This window comes from Periplaneta americana, chromosome 7, assembly GCF_040183065.1.
Source record: "Periplaneta americana isolate PAMFEO1 chromosome 7, P.americana_PAMFEO1_priV1, whole genome shotgun sequence".
Lineage (NCBI taxonomy): Eukaryota > Metazoa > Arthropoda > Insecta > Blattodea > Blattidae > Periplaneta > Periplaneta americana.
Window position 1 is genome coordinate 106,590,671 of NC_091123.1, and position 19,150 is coordinate 106,609,820.

At 37.2% G+C, this 19,150-nt stretch overlaps 1 protein-coding gene and 3 non-coding genes across 5 annotated transcripts in view; 2 read left to right on the forward strand and 2 right to left on the reverse strand.

The window, feature by feature from the left end:
- The window catches only part of angel (protein), a 144,319-nt gene that overhangs the window by 73,908 nt on the left and 51,261 nt on the right, over nucleotides 1-19,150 (forward strand). For both annotated transcript variants that reach the window (XM_069831142.1, XM_069831143.1), the window contains exons 6-7: nucleotides 1,468-1,771; nucleotides 13,819-14,089. In XM_069831142.1, the coding sequence (XP_069687243.1) occupies nucleotides 1,468-1,771; nucleotides 13,819-14,089 (575 nt within the window). The remainder of the gene's footprint in view (nucleotides 1-1,467; nucleotides 1,772-13,818; nucleotides 14,090-19,150) is intronic.
- TRNAS-GGA (transfer RNA serine (anticodon GGA)) lies at nucleotides 135-206 on the reverse strand. Its single transcript has one exon. It is a non-coding gene; the product is annotated as a tRNA-Ser (tRNA).
- On the reverse strand, nucleotides 517-588 carry TRNAS-GGA (transfer RNA serine (anticodon GGA)). The gene has a single exon. It is a non-coding gene; the product is annotated as a tRNA-Ser (tRNA).
- On the forward strand, nucleotides 1,253-1,324 carry TRNAS-GGA (transfer RNA serine (anticodon GGA)). Its single transcript has one exon. It is a non-coding gene; the product is annotated as a tRNA-Ser (tRNA).

Here is a 19,150-nt window from a genome sequence, read left to right on the forward strand (position 1 = left end):
ATTAGGCCCTCCGGACTTCACCAAAATTCACTGCAAGGTTTAAATATCAGTTCTATCAGGCTTTAAAATGCGTTATTTTATTTCAAAAACTTCAGTGAAGTTGATGAGAGAGAGATGGAACGGAGAAAAATTCTCTCCGGCGCCGGGATTTGAACCCGGGTTTTCAGCTCTCCGTGCTGATGCTTTAACCACTAAGCCACGCCGGATACAATCCCGACACCGTTGAGAATCGTCTCAGATTAAGCTCCATCTCTTGGGTTCCCTCTAGTGGCCGCCCTCTGCACTACGTCATAGATGTCTATGCACGCAGGACCGAAGTCCATACATGTGTAGAGGTGCACTCAGATGAGTGACTGGTTGGCCGGGGTCCGACGGTATGGGCGCCGTCTTTAAATCACCAAGTGATTTATTACGCATATCATATTTATTTTGATGTACCGAAGTACATGTGATATTTCCATGCAGATATTCTGCTTTCTCAGATGATGAGAGAGAGATGGAACGGAGAAAAATTCTCTCCGGCGCCGGGATTTGAACCCGGGTTTTCAGCTCTCCGTGCTGATGCTTTAACCACTAAGCCACGCCGGATACAATCCCGACACCGTTGAGAATCGTCTCAGATTAAGCTCCATCTCTTGGGTTCCCTCTAGTGGCCGCCCTCTGCACTACGTCATAGATGTCTATGCACGCAGGACCGAAGTCCATACATGTGTAGAGGTGCACTCAGATGAGTGACTGGTTGGCCGGGGTCCGACGGTATGGGCGCCGTCTTTAAATCACCAAGTGATTTATTACGCATATCATATTTATTTTGATGTACCGAAGTACATGTGATATTTCCATGCAGATATTCTGCTTTCTCAGATGATGAGAGGCGTGGCTTAGTGGTTAAAGCATCAGCACGGAGAGCTGAAAACCCGGGTTCAAATCCCGGCGCCGGAGAGAATTTTTCTCCGTTCCATCTCTCTCTCATCATCTGAGAAAGCAGAATATCTGCATGGAAATATCACATGTACTTCGGTACATCAAAATAAATATGATATGCGTAATAAATCACTTGGTGATTTAAAGACGGCGCCCATACCGTCGGACCCCGGCCAACCAGTCACTCATCTGAGTGCACCTCTACACATGTATGGACTTCGGTCCTGCGTGCATAGACATCTATGACGTAGTGCAGAGGGCGGCCACTAGAGGGAACCCAAGAGATGGAGCTTAATCTGAGACGATTCTCAACGGTGTCGGGATTGTATCCGGCGTGGCTTAGTGGTTAAAGCATCAGCACGGAGAGCTGAAAACCCGGGTTCAAATCCCGGCGCCGGAGAGAATTTTTCTCCGTTCCATCTCTCTCTCATCATCTGAGAAAGCAGAATATCTGCATGGAAATATCACATGTACTTCGGTACATCAAAATAAATATTCAGTGAAGTTGCATACATATTCAAACTAGAGATCTTTTATTTGCAGGTTATGAAGGCGTTTATAAACAACGAACTGGAGGCAATGTAGATGGTGTTGCTATCTACTACAAGACAGACGTGTTTCAACAGGTAGATCACACATCTGTTGAATACTATCAACCTGGCATTGATGTTCTCAACCGTCACAATGTTGGTTTGATAGTTAAGTTATCTCCTAAAAGAAAGCCTAATAAGCACTTGGTAGTAGCAACAACGCATTTGTTGTTTAACCAAAAACGTCACGATGTCAAACTGGCTCAGATGCAAATTCTTCTTGCTGAGGTGGAAAGGTTTGCCTTTGAAAGTTTCAGGTATGTACGTACAAAATTAAGGTTTAAGAAATAAGTTGATCTTCAGTTTGTCTTGTTCCTATATCAGGAGGTTAAAATTACACAGACCTGCATTGGGTAAAAGGTTGGAAAACATACCTGGTAATTCTGTAACTTTGTTGCAGACTTATAGGAATGACAGAGGAGATCATTGTGAAGAACTTCCATATAGGAACCCATGCTCGGAAACATTTTGTTTGGTAATGTGATGTTTGTTCTCAGAATACTCACTTTAACCACAATTTTGTAGTGTAAGGAGTCATGGTAAATCATTGTTTAGGCTTTAATGTAGGCTTGATATTGCCATGCTGATGTTTGTAAACAGTGCAAAGCTTATTTGAATACAGAACTGTGTTTTACAATGCACATTATGATAGGCAGCAGACGAACTCAGGGCCATTGTCACTGCAATCTCAGCTTGAACGCATCTTCCTTTGGTGAATGACATTAGGTTTACAGTAGAAGCTCATTAATTACTACTGTTTCTAGTTTATCATTGAAAGTTTTACATTGAGATAACTTGCTTATATGCATTTTATATATGGAAAAGCAAATGAAAGTGGAAGACAAGCTCTAAGGCTTTATCATTTAGAATTTCCTTTAAGACATTAACCAGTTCATACCATGTTTATTAGACTTTACCAACGTCTGCAAGTAAACTTCAATGAAAATAGTGCAAGAACTTGTAGAACTCCTGACCTTGAAGAAAGAAGTGGTGGTTTGTGTAAGCAAGCATGCATGTGAGTACACGAAGTATTGTATACAGGATGGGTTCTTCGCAATCTGCAGTTCTGAGCGTTTTAAGCAAACATCATTTCATGGCTAAAGGGTGCATGCACTGAGAGCAGATTATTATGGTTCTTGATTGGACTTCTCAAGACGAGGACAACGGCAGAAGAGATAGGAAGTCCAGTGTCAAAGAAGGTGGAAGATCGGAGTCACTGCTGCCTTGCGGTAAGGATATTGACCCAAAGGCTAGGGGAGAGCCCCCGACAGAAGTGCTCCAGTGCGGGAACTAACACTGTAAAGAAGTCACCGATCGCCACCTTGTCGCTAGGCTAGTCACTTGCACAAGGTAGATTTAATGATTCATAGAAATACTGGAAGCCTCAGAACAGATCGGAAAAACAGAAGAAGACTAAGGCAGGAACATGGACTGAGATTTGGAACGTGGAATATTAAAATGTTAAATGGAAAAGAAGTAGAGGTAATTCAAGAAATGGAGATATATAAGATTGATCTGCTGGGTATTAGCGAAGTAAGAAAGAAAGGAAATGGGGTAAAGACCTTGGACAAAGGACATGTTTTGAGATACTCAGGAGTATCATGGAATTCTAGAGCAAATGAAGGAGTAGGAATTATTGTAATGAAGGAAATGGATAGGAAAGTTACTTCATGGGAAGCTATTAATTCAAGAATAATGTACCTGGATTTAGAAGTGGAAATACTGATTACTCTGATACAGGTATCTGCACCAATGGAAGACTCGGGAGCCGCAGAAAAAGATTATTTTTATGAGGAATTGCAGAAACAAATGGATAGTGCAGAGGATAGAAGGAGAAAAGTTATAGTGGGAGATCTTAATGGAAGAGTGGGAAATAATTATCAAGCGGCCATGAGCACTATGGGGAGATTCGCAGGTGAAGCAACCTTGAATGGAAATGGCCAGAGAACTATAGATTTCTGCATTGAGAATGAACTACGGATTGCTAATTCGATATTTAAGCACAAAAGAATAAATCAAATTACTTTCGAATCATCATCATCACAACAACAACAACAACAACAACAGAGCATCATACACTACTTCTTACTGCAAAAACAACTTAGAAGATTCTGTCGAGATGTGAAGGTCGTGAGAGGAGCTGAACTGTCGACAGATCACTACTTACTAGTAGCCGATACCCTTTTTGTGCATGGCAGGTGCAAGAAGAGGAGAGGTTACAAGAAGATCAAATGGGAAGAATTTAAGAATGAGCAGAAGGAGGAGGAATATAAAGGAAAGCTAGAAGAGAAGCTTAGAGAGATAACAACAAGAGTAGTGCAGGACGCAGTAGAAGAAAAATGGCAAATTATGAAAAGATCCATTCTTCAGGCATGCAAAGAAGTCTGCGGGGAAATGCAATAAAGGAGACGAAAAAAGCCTGGATAAAGTATAAAAGTACTAAACATTTAAATGACCAGGAAGATTATATAAAGAAGAGAAATAGCTGTAAAAATATGGTGAAAGAGGCAAAAAAGAAATCATGATGAGAGTTTGGAGAAAGTCTGGAAGAAAAATACAATAAGGATAATAAGGATTTCTGGAAAATACTGAGACACACTAGAGGAAAATTTGGAAGAAGGGTAAGAAGTATTAAAGATAAGGAAAATAATTAGAAAGTAGAGACAGAAGAGATACTAAAAGTTTGGAGAAAGTACTTCAAAGAAAAGTTTAATGATATACAACAACCACATGCAGAAGAAAATAAGGAAATAAATAGGAATGAATTGAGTGAACAAGAAGAGGAAGAAGAAGAAACAGATGAATGGGAAGTAGAGGAAACCATAGATAGGATGAAAATCGAGAAGGCAGCTGGGGAGGACATGGTGACTCCAGAGATGATTAAGGCTGGTGGCAGAAGATTACTGAGCTCTTCCAGGCTGTGTGGCACGAAGGAAGGATTCCTGAGGATTGGCAGAGAAATATCATCATTCCACTCTACAAAAAAGGTGATTCATCAAAGTGTGAAAATTATAGAGCAATATGCTTAATCAATGTGATTGCGAAACTATACCCTAGAGTGTTAGAAAGAAGATTAAGAGTGCATGTCGAACCAGACATGGAAGAAGAACAAACAGGTTTTAGACAAGAAAGACAAACACAAGACCACATCCACTCCGTTAGAACTATAATAGATAAATGGTTAAACAGAGGAAAAGCAGCATATCTAGGATTCCCGGATTTACATTCAGCTTTTGATGAAGCTCCTAGAGAAGAGACGTGGAAAGCTTTGAGGAAGAAAGAAATCCCTAAGAAGCTGATGAGAGCTATACAGTCGGTATTTCAAAAGGTAGAAGGAGTAGTACATTTGGATGGGAAAATGTCAGGTACATTTGATATGAAGAGAGGTATTAAGTAAGGGGACAGTTTAAGCCCACTGCTATTTATCATCTTTATGGATGAAATAATGAAGACATGTAAAGCCAAAACAGATAAATCTGTAGTTGGGATGTGGAAAATGAGACCAGTATATGTACAGGCTTTAGTGCTCATAACAGATACAGAGAGCAAACTACAAAAGGCAGTGGCAGAATGGACGGAAACATTGCCAGAAAGGGGTATGAGAGTTAATATGAAGAAAAGTCAAGTTATGATGGTTACAAGGACGGAGGAACAGGTGGAACATATAGAGATCATGTGCTCAGGACAAAAATTAGAACAAGTTGAGTCCTGCAACTACCTTAGAACCCGAATATACCGAACAGGAAAACTCTAAGTAGAGGTCCATAACAGGGTCCAAAAGGCAACCTTGGCATACTTCGCAATTAATAACATTATATTTGGAAAGTTAGAGTTGGAAAAGAATACAAAGACTAGGATTCAGAAAGCAATTATAGAACCAATACTAATATATGGATGCGAGAGCTGGGTCTAACAAAAAATGACTTAGGTAGGGTGAATGCTGTACAGATGAAGGTACTAAGGAGAATAGCAGGTAAAACTAGCAGAGACCGGATATGAAATGAACGCATTAAAGAGGAATTGCAACAAGAATAGAACAATAACAGTTGAGGTGGTATGGACACATCCAAAGAATGGAAGGAGGAAGAAAGACAAGGCAGTTTGCAGAAGCTAAACCGCAGGGAAGTAGCTTGAAAGGGAGGCCAAGATTAATGTGGGAAGAAGTTATCAAGGAGATAGTCGAAATAAGGGGAAAGTCGATTGCACAAATAAAACTTCTTGCAGCTGACCGGGAACAATATAAGAAATGGATCAGAGGCAACCCCTCCACGCTGCTTAGGCAGCAATAAGGAGGTAGTGAAAGAAGAGAAGAAGAAGATTGGACTTCTGTATGTGGTTTTTGCAGAAGTGTATTCAGGAGCCCCATTTTGAAGTACAGAGTATTTAACAGCAGAAATAGTAATATCTGATGTAAATCCATATTTTCATATAATTAGTAACCATTAACAGTGATTTCTAGTGAATGTGTGTAGTGGTGCAGTGCATGGTCAATTAATAGGGCCATATCTACTGTCAAATCGTTTATTTATTACAATTTTGTTGGTCTAAGTGTGATTCGTGAGCTACTTGACATTCTATTATATATGATGTTTGGCAGCGCATGTGGTGACAACATGACAGTTCTCCCAAGATCTCCTTAATAATATTCTTTCCCAGTGAGGTGATTGGAAGAAGAGGTACACTTAATTGGCATGCCTGTTCAACTGACTTAAATTCAGTTATTCAAAGTCCTTTTTTTATGACACATCGATCAAATCAGAAGAGAACCTAGTAGCAAGGATCATAATTGTCTTGTGTCACCATCAGGAACATACCAGGAATTTTTTTAACGGTTTTGACAGTTGATGGCATGATGTAATGCTTCTATATTGAGGCTGGTGGAAGACAGCTTGAACAATTTCAGTAATGAATACTGGTATTTAAACTGGTTAGCACACATGTCACATTTATAATTACCAAACGAAACATTCCCAAACAAATGTTTCTATAAGAAAGTTGTGCATAATGATCTCCTCTATTATCCCTAAAAGTCTGAAACAAGGTCACAGAATCACTTTATATATATATATTTTTTTTTCTATAGTCATTACTATATTTATCTCTATTTTCGTTGTATTCATCAGATTTAGTGGTCTAGTTATTACCATATTTTTCCCTAGATCTGAAGTAGGCAAGTTCAATCCCAGCTGAAGATGATGGACTTGTAGGGAAGAAAGTCTTAAGTTCACTCAATGTTGGTTGCTTGACGGTTGTCATTCCACTTTCAGGTCTGTGGATATAGAGGGAAAAATTGGATCAGTGTCTGGTAGAGTTCCCGAGTAGATCAGTTGGTAGAGTGTTGGTACGTTTGACCAAAGGTCCCGGTTAGCTTAGTTGGTAGAGCGTTGGTACATTTAACCAAAGGTCCTGGCTTCGATACCCAGCCTTGGAACAATTTTTCCCTCGATATTATTCAAGTCTTAAGTTCGTTTTCCATTGGATGGGCTTGTGGTTAGAGGCTAAATTCTATGTCCAGGCTTGCTGTTATTCTGTTTTCATTTTCTGGTAACAGATGTCGCCACTGTTTGACGCTCTGAAAAGAGCTTAAATTAGTGGCACTGTTGTTCTCTCCCACTCCACTGTTATGAATAAAAGCAAGTTTCTGTTACTCTACTACTAGTAATGAAAACTTTCCATTAGCCAGTGATACTACTAAATATAAATTAATGAAGATTTACTGAGCTACTGACTTTGACCCTGAAATATCACACTTCAAGTACAAGTTGTTTCCACCCCAAACTTTTTCCAGCCATTAGGGCCATAGATCCTAGTCATGGACATTATTGTGAAGAACTCTGATCGAAATGATAAGTTGAGGCATGTTGAGAAAAGAGTAGGAACATATTGAACCAAAATTGCAATAACTATAGCCTTCTATGTATAATGATATCCACTTATATACTAGTAGTATTTGTATAAAACTTTAAAACGAGTATAAAATAAATCAAAATCAGTTGAAAAGAGCTGATGTCTTATTTGTTAACTGATCAGCATTGAAAACAAATCAACCAGCCATATTGATTTTATATAGCTGATCATCATTTCATTGCTCATAATCTTCTGATTAGCCATTTTGAGCATCTTCCAAGTTGAGTTGTGCGTTCTGCATCACTTTGATTGTACCCTGATACCGTAATTTCTGTGGTGTACCTTTCTTACAACATTTTGCTGTCTTCTGTTCATGTATGCCTTCTGGCCATCTTTCTTCATTCATAAAACTTTCCTAACGCATAATCATGCCAGTTCACTTCATATCTTCCCACATTGTCCTCCAGATTCTTATTATTATTGTCTCAGAATGTGTCTTACCTAACATAGATATTCGAGCACTATATATAAAGTAGTCCATTGAAGTTGTTACTATGGTAGTTACTATGCTTGTCATTTGATTCAAAGTTTGAGCTGACGTTGATGGAGTTTAAAGGGGTAAAAATTATAAGCCTATCATAAAACAAAACTGAAGATCTATTGCTAGAAATTTACAACAAATGAAAGAACCCTAACCAATATAAAATGACTAAATAGCTGTTTCTTGTCCCAAAGTTCCTTACAGAAAGTTGTCAGTCTCTGTAAGCCAAGCCAACATCTTAAATGTACACCAAATATTCTTGTGTTACTGGCTGTTCCTTATATTCTAGCAAACATATTGTGATGTGATCCCAACTGATTCACATAAAAACTTCAGTGTTTCATATATACTTCAGTAACACTCTGCAGGCTTTCATATTAAATTTCTAACGAGTGTAATGGATGTAAGACTTTTAAAATGCTACCTTATTATATTATGCAAAATTTAAACCATTAATACCATTTTATACATTCTTAATTAGAGCTAGTATGATATTTGGGCAGAGTAGGATAGTTGTATTTCATTATAATACTGAAACTATGACAGATATTGAAAAGTACTTCCTGACATTAAGCACTTCACATTCTCTTTCAAAAGACTCTGATAACTAACAAAAATGTCTTTATTTAATGTAGTAATCCATGAATATTTAATCTGTCTCTTACTTCATTTTCTTTCTTTATATTATTAAACAGCCCCTACTTCGGTCAGATTTTGTTATGCTTAATATACTAGATTATTTCCTTCATGTCCCATAGTTAGCAGCTCCCATGTGGCCAGTAGACTGGGCCACACTCCTGAGTGTGCTGACTGTATGGACCCGATTAATAGAGGAAACATAGGATACATTGGGTGATGTGATAAAAGTTGAGCATCCTCTCTTCACTCGCGAATTGCGAGAGATCTCTTGCCTTCGAGTGATAAAAATTCCTGGAGAGAGAGTCTACTCTGGGTTGACCTCTGCTCCTTCAATGCTGGCAAGAGAATGCTTATCCGCTGTAATTTGGTATGATAAAATATAAGCCTTCTAGAGATAAACAGTCCTGGGAAGAGAGTCTACTCCAGGTTGACCTTTGCCCCTTGAGTACTGGTGAGAGAATGCTTATCCACTGTAATTTGGTGTGATAAAATATAAGCCTTCTAGAAAAACATTCCTGGGTAGAGAGTCTACTCTGGGTTGACCTCTGCCCCTTGAGTATTGGTGAGAGAATGCTTACCCGCTGTAATTTGATGTGGTAAAATATAAGCAGTCACTTTTCTCTCAGAGATATCTCATCTTTTCCTGAGTTAGCTCTATGGGTGACTCTGTTTGCTTTTGAAAGTGAAATGGCACAGTACATGATGATAGTTCGTCCAAGAAGAGAACAGAAAGAGCGTAGAGACTCAACTGTAGACTACAGATCTTGTATTATCTCTCTGCCTCAGTGCAACATCACGTTTGCGGAAGGGAGAAAGAGAGAAAGAGATGAGTTCACAATGCTCTGACGCCCACGAGTAAGATAAATCATTTGAAATTACCAGTCACTCATCGGCAGAGATAAAATAAAAGAACTGTACGAAACTTTATATCGATTTTCGAAAGAAACTGTGCAGTGGTTGGCCGAGCATTTTTTTGGTCATGTAGAAGAAGAAAGTGGTGGTGCTCTTATATATATATATATATATATATATATATATATATATATATATATATATATATATATATATATATATATATATAAAAGAGCATCTTTCTACACAATGTTGGTGACTCAGATTTTCAGTGTGTAGTAGGTGAAGACATCGGTGTTCATTGCAGTACTATATCAAAACATTATCACGTGCTCTAACAAAAATATAATTAGAAAGGACCAGTAGATCCAGTTTCTTGCTTACCTTGCTTTGTGTAAACTTTCTCTCACCCTATAGGAGTAGTGAACTGCACTCACGTGAAAATAAAAAAAATCACAACTTCATTCATTCATTCATTGTGTTCTGTCCAAGGACAGGTCTTTCACTGCAAACCCAACATTCTCCAGTTCTATTTTCTGCCTTCCTCTTAGTATCCACATATGATCCATGTATCTACAGAAAATGAGTCCCTAGCATAAACGTGCACAGGGAAAAGCCTCTGAAGCTACATGATTCTTGAATTTGGAGAAATTCAGACATTTATATAATTATGTTAAGATACCATCCTAATGCATTGCTGCTCGGTGATGCAGGCTATGGAATCTCAACCTTGCTGGTGACATTGTACAGAAATCTAAGAACTCTAGTACAAAGATTCTATAACACATTTAATATAACCAGAGAGCATGTCATAATTGAAAGACTTTTTGGGCAGTTAAATTAGCACTTTCCCATTCTTCAGAGCAAGATACGAATTGCCACTAGAAAATATTGTTCATCATTTTATCATGTTTTATACTCCACATTGTAGTGAAGTAGCTCAATGACGAAGGCTTCGAAGTTCCAGAATTGAATAACTTAATATCTATATGGACGCAATGATTGATGAATGTCAAAATCAGCTAAGATATAATTTTAAAATCAATGCAACAACGTTAAATACAATACTGTTCGCCGACGATCAGGTTGTTATTGCAGCTAGCCACATTTCAGCTGGAAAAAACAATGAAAACATATAATCTAACAATCTTGGCATCACAGGGAAAATACCCGAGAAGGTCTAAAATATTGATTGATGATAAAATTGTAGAACAGGTACAACATTTTAATTATTTAGGCTGCGAAGTTACATTCAGTTATGAAGAAGACCTGAAAAACAAAGTTCATAAATTCCAAAATATATGTGGAACTATCAAGAGAACCTTAAAAAATAAAACTCAGAAAGAAACAATACTAAAATTCTACAAAACTATGGCAGTACCAATTTTGACTTATGGCTCGGAGAACTGGGCAATGAATAGAAAGGACAGAAGAATTACAGAAACAGCAGAAATGAAGGTTCTAAGATATGTGGCTGGATACTCTCTCACAGACCATATGAGAAGTGAAGAAATACGAGATCAGCTGAATATATATAATTTAAACGACAAAATCATGAATAATAAACAAAATTGGCATGACCATATACTCAGAATGATGAATAATAGACTGCCAAAACAGGCAATGCGATATAAACCCATAGGATCAAGAGACATAGGAAGACCCCGCTGATGATGGGAGGGTGACTTCTGAGACGAAATAGATCAACTTGGCCTATCTTGATGTAGATGATGATCATGACATAGATAATACTTATTTAATTTTTCAGTTGCTTGTCTTCGAAAAATGGATAGGCTACTGGCAATAATTTTGTAACTTTACTGCGAGAAAAACTGAATATATAGTCACTGAACTTTTTTTTTCATTCAACAGTCCCACAAAACTTGTTTCTTCAAAATATTCAAATCTATTTTTCATTTAAACAATCAGTGAATCTAAAATTTAATATGTGAGAATACACAGTTTGGTGACATCTTCTGTTTTATACTCAATGCTGTCATTTAACAGTGAAAGACTGTAGCTTCATTTCTCATCTCTTTGAAATTGCATAATACATTGTTAACAGGGTCGGATTTAGGTATGGTGCCGCCCCCCCCCCCCAACTACCACAAACAGTTTATGCATAGGCGGAATTATGGGGGGACATAGGGGAGCACTGCTCCCCCCAAACTTGTCAGAATTTTTTTTTTTGTTAACGTTAGAAAATACTGAATTCATAAGAACTTTTTTTGCTATTGTTTATTATTAAGTTTCTGTGCTTAAATTGACGAATTAATGTCTTCAGATCATGTATCTGGATTATAATATTTATTTTAAATTTCTGAATGTATAAGAATTTCTGTACCTCATTTGAGGAATCGAAGCAATGTAATATTTCTTTTGCAACAGCCTGTACTCATGTGCTAGAAATCTGAAGGTGTTCAGGACGCTACTTGGAGAAATATGAATAACATACTGCACAACTATGCAGAAAAAAGAAAAGTGATCTCGATATAATATATAAACTTACAGACGAGATTAAATAAAATAGAGTTTACATTTCATATAATATCTTCAGGAAGGTAAACTTTATATAAAAAGAAGTTTCTGTTAGCACTGTTACGTAGTTTTATTGATGTATATGTACGAGAGAGAAAAAGAGGAAGATTGTTTTAAGTTATGGCCTATTATAATTTGTAGTAGACTTACAGTTCAAGCCCTGTACAATTCGGTCTGAAACATCGCAGATATGGATGTAACACTAAGAAACATGCCTCCCCAAAATACCTTTATTAAATGATCATATTCCGTTATAAGTACTGTACTGTACCACAGTCAAGCTATAATGGGGGGAGGAGGTAACTGATGTTCCCCATAACCCCATTATATGGGGATTCCATGGTTTTGCTTTGTCCCCCCCCCCCCCAAAGAAACGGTTCTCTCTCCGCCTATGAGTTTATGAGCATCTATTATACAGGTCATGTTTAATTTAAATTAGTTTTAAATGAAATGTTAGAATTCAGAAAACAATAAATTACTGGAATCAAAATATCTTCTTCTTACTTGTGAATTATAAAGATTTTCTTCGTACTTTCTTCACAGAGAAAGCATTCAGTCGATCTGACGAAGCACATCAGACTCGATGCAAAGAAACATAAATTCAAACTTATTCATTGTTGGAACAAAATTGATTTGTGAAAGGCAGGCTGTGGTTTTATTTTTAAGCATTGGTTTTGTTGGTGGTATAATTTTGTTATTACGAGTATTTCTTACTTCGATAGGAAGTATAAAATAAAGTGAAAAATAAACCCTAACTCTTTGCGGAATAAACCTTTAATATCCAATTTTATAGTGCACATGTTGGAAAGTGATTAAATAATATTGTTGACGATATAATGTATTGGAAATGTAACTGAGAGCTGTGGTTACTATTCATAGCGATAAATAATAAACACACATCCAATTTGATTTTCAACAATGCATTCTTGTTTATACAAGCAGTTAAATTTAAGTAATGTCGTAGTATAATAATGTGATAGCGGCCGGGTAGCTCTGTTGGTAGAGCAGCTGGCTACGGACTGAAAGGTCCGGGGTTCCATCCCAGGTGGTGACAGGATTTTTTCTCGTTGCCAAACTCTCAGAACGGCCCCGAGGTTCACTCAGCCTCCTATAAAATTGAGTACCGGGTCTTTCCCGGGGGTAAAAGGCGGTCAGAGCGTGGTGCCGACCACACCAACTCATTCTAGTGCCAAGGTCATGGAAAGCATGGGGCTCTACCTCCATGCCCCCCAAGTGCCTTCATGGCATGTTACGGGGATACCTTTACCTTTTACCGGTTTTACAATATAATTATGCAGCTGCACACTTTCCTTTTACTCTCGCTGCGACAATGTGATAATGAAACAATATCCAACTTCCACAAGATGTTCAAGAAGAACAAACTTCAGTAAAGATTTACCAACAAGTGTTTTAAAAACAAATTTCACTTTAAAAAAAAAAAAAAAAAAAAAGGAAGAGAGGGAGAAAACCCCCCCCCCCCCCCCCCAGAAATTGCCTGCCTAGGCCTGGCACTGGGCCCCAAGCAATATTAAAGCCATTTTCTTTCCCAAGTTGCATGCTTTGTGGGCAGATGTCTTTGCAAGTTCTGTGAGATTTGCAGTGGGCTGTCATGTTCGAATCAAGAAATTATAAAAATTGGTTCTTTGCAATCTTGTGAAGGTTTAGAAGACTTCTGTAAGGTTATAGTAACATGAACAAAATTTAGTTAACAGATAAACAGATAGGCATAATGGGTACCTTGTAAAGTGTTCAGCACTAATCTTACCTGCTTCTAGGTTTGTTCTGTTTTTATTCAGTATTTCCAGATAGAATTTTGATTCAATCATAACCATGTGTGTGACCACATAAAAGTAGGACAATTACTAAACCATATTGAATGTTGTGCAGGCATGGTGAACCTTCATACTGGCCAGTTATAATCACAGGAGACATGAACTTCACACCATATACAGGTGTATATGAATTATTGACCAAAGGAGTGCTCCAGTATGAAGGACTATGTAGTCGAACACTCAGCTGTTTCCCATATGGACGAGAATTGAGTAAACAATTTCTTCCTAAATATTTGGATATTTTGGATACATGCCAGCATTGGGGAATTCTAAGGAAACGCCTAATCGAGAAGATGGACCACAAATCTGAGTTGAAACTCTTGAAGGTAAATGTCAGTTATGTTAAAACTAACATATCAGTAATTGTAATTTATTTTATACATTAGATACTTTTTTAATCTAATAACAGTAAAGTTATTATGTGATGTGTGATATTCATTGAGACAATAGACTATAACTACGAATTCCTATACAGGGTGATTCAACGACTTTGTTTTAAACTTTTAGGGATGATACAGGAGACAATTATGAACAACTTTTATATTATAGGAACCCATGTCCAGAAACGTTTCGTTTGTTAGATATAAGCCTAGATATATTAATCAGTGCAACCAGCTAGAATCGAACTCAAAGCCATCCTTTTGAAGTTTGAACCTGTTCCTTCAAACGTTGGTGATTTCTCATAAACATGGTATAAGCTAGTTGGCATTGAATAGTCGCGACAGTGTTATTCCATGCGTGACTCCTCCTTTTTGCTTGCGTCTTAGAAAGTGAAGACTCTATAAAGTCTAGGTAGGTAGTATCGTTCGCCATTTTTGTTCTTTCGTTGCCGAGCTGCCAGATGAGGAATCTATTTGCCACACCGTTAAACATTATCATGTCATAGCTCCTATGATAATAAATCAAATGCACTGTAATTCAGCAAATAATTGAGTGGCAAATAACGTCTTCGTGTACTTTCTGTGAATGCCAACGAAAGAGCCAAAATGGCGGGTGATTATATTAAGTATTTATCGAGCCTTAAGAAATGAATAACATCTTCATAAGCGATTCACAAGACGCACACGTTTAAATATAGCCGACCTGCAACGCGATTGGCTGCCGGAAATTAGACGGTACTATAAATTATATTGTGACTGATTAAACCTAGTGGCGGCTGTATATACGCACTGGCACATGTACACATACTGTACTAAGTAGTTGGTATAATAAATTACATTCACTCTTAAATGTAATACTCGTAAGGAATAATAAATAATTTGAGTTTTTTTCAGACTAGTTTAATGAATTGATTGCCTTTTCATATGTTGAACAGTAATTATACTCGTATTTAAATATCTAAGTAATTGTATTTTTACTTCATAAATGATAGTACTAAGCAATTATCTTTACATTTCCAATGTATTCAGATTAACTGGTAACTTAGATAAGTTTCAATAACAGTACTTCACATTATTATTATTGTTATTATTATTATTATTATTATTATTATTATTATTATTATCATCATTATCATCATCGTTTCGTTTTGTTTCTTTTTGCTTAATTTATCGTTTCTATTCCTATTATACACCTTTGCATGGTGAGCATCTGCATGTGTGTAGGCGAGTGAAGATTTGGTTGTGTGAAGGGAGGGTGTACACAAAATATGATCTTCCAGGAGCATCATCTCCAAGCTGGTACTGCATGCACACATCATTACTTGTCAACATGCAGTCAAAACAGCGAGCTCACTAATCAATACTCTCACATACACAGGATGCTTCCATCTATTGACTAAGGAACAATTCAGAACAAAACTCATGCCATCGCGTAAGAACACAATCCAGAAACATTTGTACAAATTATGTTCATTTATTTATTTTAAATTTGAGATATTATACAGTATATTGTGTGATTTTATTTATGAAACCTTTGCATGTTATTTTTAAAATAAAATGAATGTTCTAAATCTTGTTGGCTGTCTTGAGAAGGGTGCCAATTTTATTATTCTCGCACCATGCTGAAATGTGCAGATAAAGTGTGAATTAGTTTTTTTTCTTCTTTTTTTTCTGCAGAAGAGTGAGGAATAATTTTATTGTGTGATAGTGGTAAAGTGTTTTATGTTTCTAAAGTGAATACTGTTGTGAAACTGAAAAATACAAACTTCTCTAGGTTAACTATAGAAAAATAGCTGATTATTCAAAATAATGTAGTAGGTACAAAGTAGTACAGTAATTTGAAAGGGAAGGAGGTGAATCGAAAATTTAATATGAATGTTTATTGGAAAAACTCTTGAATTTGTGCAAATGAAATACAGATAGATTATTTTGTATGAAATTTAAGGTTAGACTTAGTGTGCTGGCCATGTATATTGAAAAGAAGCTCCTGAGTGACACCTAAACTTAAACAAAGGCCGAAAAGAAGGAAGAAACGATTAAATTTTCGTACAGACATCTACACTATCAATTTTTTGCTTTGTGGAATATTTGATAGCCATTATTATAGTAATTTTCAGGTATGCTTATTTAAATATTTAGTAATTTTTATAAAAATTACAACTGCACACCCAAAACAAAAAGCCACGAGCTGCTACTGATTAAACCTTGCAACTTTCCTCCCATTTCCTTTTGTTCTTCCATAAATGACATGTATGTCAGCAAGTTACAAGGGAAGGTGCAAGGTTTAAACAGTCAAAATATAATTTATGATGCCAATTGGCTTATACTATATTTATGATAACTCACCAATGTGCAAACTTAAAAAATATGGCGTTGAGTTCGATTCTAGGTGGTTACACTAACATATCTAGGCTTGTAACTACCAAACAGAACGTTTCCAGACATAGGTTCCTGTAAGAAAGTTGTTCATAATTGTAAGTTTGTAACATAGTTACTGTATCACTCTGTATAGAATCCATTTTTCAGTTGTTCTGTTATGCATTTCAACAGTTTTGAGTTAATTTTATTTATTTATTTATTTATTTATTTATTTATTTATTTATTTGTTTGTCTGTCTGTCTGTCTGTCTGTCTGTCTGTCTGTCTGTCTGTCTGTCTGTCTGTCTGTCACCTCTTAAGTTATTAAGTTTTTCGATAATTATTTTATTCAAACTGCAATTTCGCAACTTTACAGTTAATATGGAAAACTATTTTTTTTTTAACAATGAACACAGTTTGAGAGAATGTCTTAACATGAGCTCATTAACAGTTTCCTTTTCAATCAAGCATGTTTTGACTATTTTCGTAGTTATTTAATGCAGAGGGTTTGGTCAAGACACAAGTGGGACAGCCTACTTGCAACTGGAAATGTGCGAGTTGAGGATGCACAGAGGAACAATGGAGTCTAAGTTATATCCCTTAGAAACAGAAACAGGGAATAGATTTTTTTTTTTGGTTTACTGTACAACAGCGAGTGTTTGTTTTCCATGTACCTACAAACTATGCCAGACAAATGTGAAGATGATTTATCATTTCATGTCGAATTCTTCTAAAAAAAAAGCTACGTATTTTATTTTTATTTGTAATGTAATAACAATTGAGGTGGTAGCCAGAAAAGGGGCCCATGGGTCTATAGGCCCTTTTTCGGGAGAATGTTTAATTCGATTCTCAGTGTTAAAATCTTCTTGCTTACTTAGTTTCGTTTCAATATCTTGTAAACTGAGGGCAGGGTAGCTAATTTAATGAACCCATGCACTCCTACATGGAACGCAGCAAACATCAACACAGCTTTAGACAGGCACTGCAAGTAGGCTAGTATAATTTTGTTGTGTGTAGCAGTTGTGATCTGTGTGCGATCTGAATTGTTTCAAAATGGAAAGAAATGAACATAAACGAAAAAAGAGGAGAGAGGACATGAAAATGAACTTAAAAGGATAAGACAGAAAAATGAATAAACAACATGATATTACGTATGTGCTATTGTTGAAGGTACGTTTTTGCACCAGTTATCTCTGCTGAAAGAAGGAATGTTTCTCCAAATTCACTGCTGATGAATGGGAAGATCTCTTCGAAATATTTTACAGTGGTCAAACAAAGTTATTGCAGGATGCTGCAGTGGCAGGCTTGTTATCAAAAAAATCTCCTAGTCGTAAATGTAACTTAAAATCCAAAAGTAAGTCATGAAAATACATGGACATATCCTCTGCGTCGAAGTGGTGTTCAGCAAGAGGTGTATCGTCAAATGATTTTGGGACTCTTCAAAATTTCTGCCAAAAGACAGAGTAATACAAGGGAAAATACTAAAAGGTGAAAATTTTGAGGGGAAAAAAAGGGGTTCTCATGAAAATGGACCATATAAAATGAACAACAATATAATGGGATTTACTGCAGTCCATCTACAATCGATTCCACATAGCAAGATCTACTATTGTCCAATAACCCAAACCTAAATATCAAGATTCTCTTTGGGTTATTCTGTGATTATTACAAAGAAAAGACTGGTGAAAAACTGAATGTGAAGTACAAAACATATATCAAATATTTCAAACAGTTGGCTTGACAACATCATTGAAGAGAGCAAAGTTGGATTGAGAGAAAACATCAATGAAGATGGCTCTCAAAGTGAGTGTGAGTCCATCCAGAATGTGCACTAAAGTGTAAACTGCACTGTGTGTGAGTCCATTCTACGAGGCGCATCCAGAAAGTAAGTTTCCCTATTAAAAAAAACACTTTCAGGAAAACATTTATTGGCAACAGGTACAGCAATGTTTCAGCTATTTTTCAACATAGCCACCATCAGAATTGAGACACTTGTCATATCGTGGAATCAACTTTTGTATCCCTCTGTCGTAGAACTCTGCCGCCTATGAATGGAACCAGCGTGTGACAGACGTCTTCAGCTCTTCGTCATTGCCAAAACGCTCACCGGAGGACAGGAATTTCTTGAGGTGCAAGAAAACTTGAAAATCGCTGGGAGCAAGATCAGGACTGTAGGGTGGATGATCAAACAACTCCCAGCCAAATTCCCTCAAAACAGCTGCTGTGCGCCGAGCCATATGTGGACGAGCATTGTCATGGAGGAGCACAACACCTGCAGTAAGCATTCCACGCCTCTTGTTTTGAATGGCACGTCGCAATTTTCGCAGTGTTTCACAGTAACGGTTAGCGTTCACTGTTTCACCTCTTGGAAGGAAGTCAATGAGCAGAATGCCCTTCCTGTCCCAGTACACCGTGCACATCACTTTCCGTACCGACAGCATCTGTTTGAATTTCATCCTGACCGGAGATCCACTATGCCGCCAATGCATTGACTGCTGCTTAGTGAAGTGCGAAATTCAAGTCTCATCACCCGTGACGATCCTGTCGAGGAACTCGTCTCCGTCATCGTGATACCGTTGCAGAAATGTCAGTGCTGCTCCTAAACGTTGCATTTTGTGTTCGGGTGTCAGGTTTTTCAGCACCTACCTGC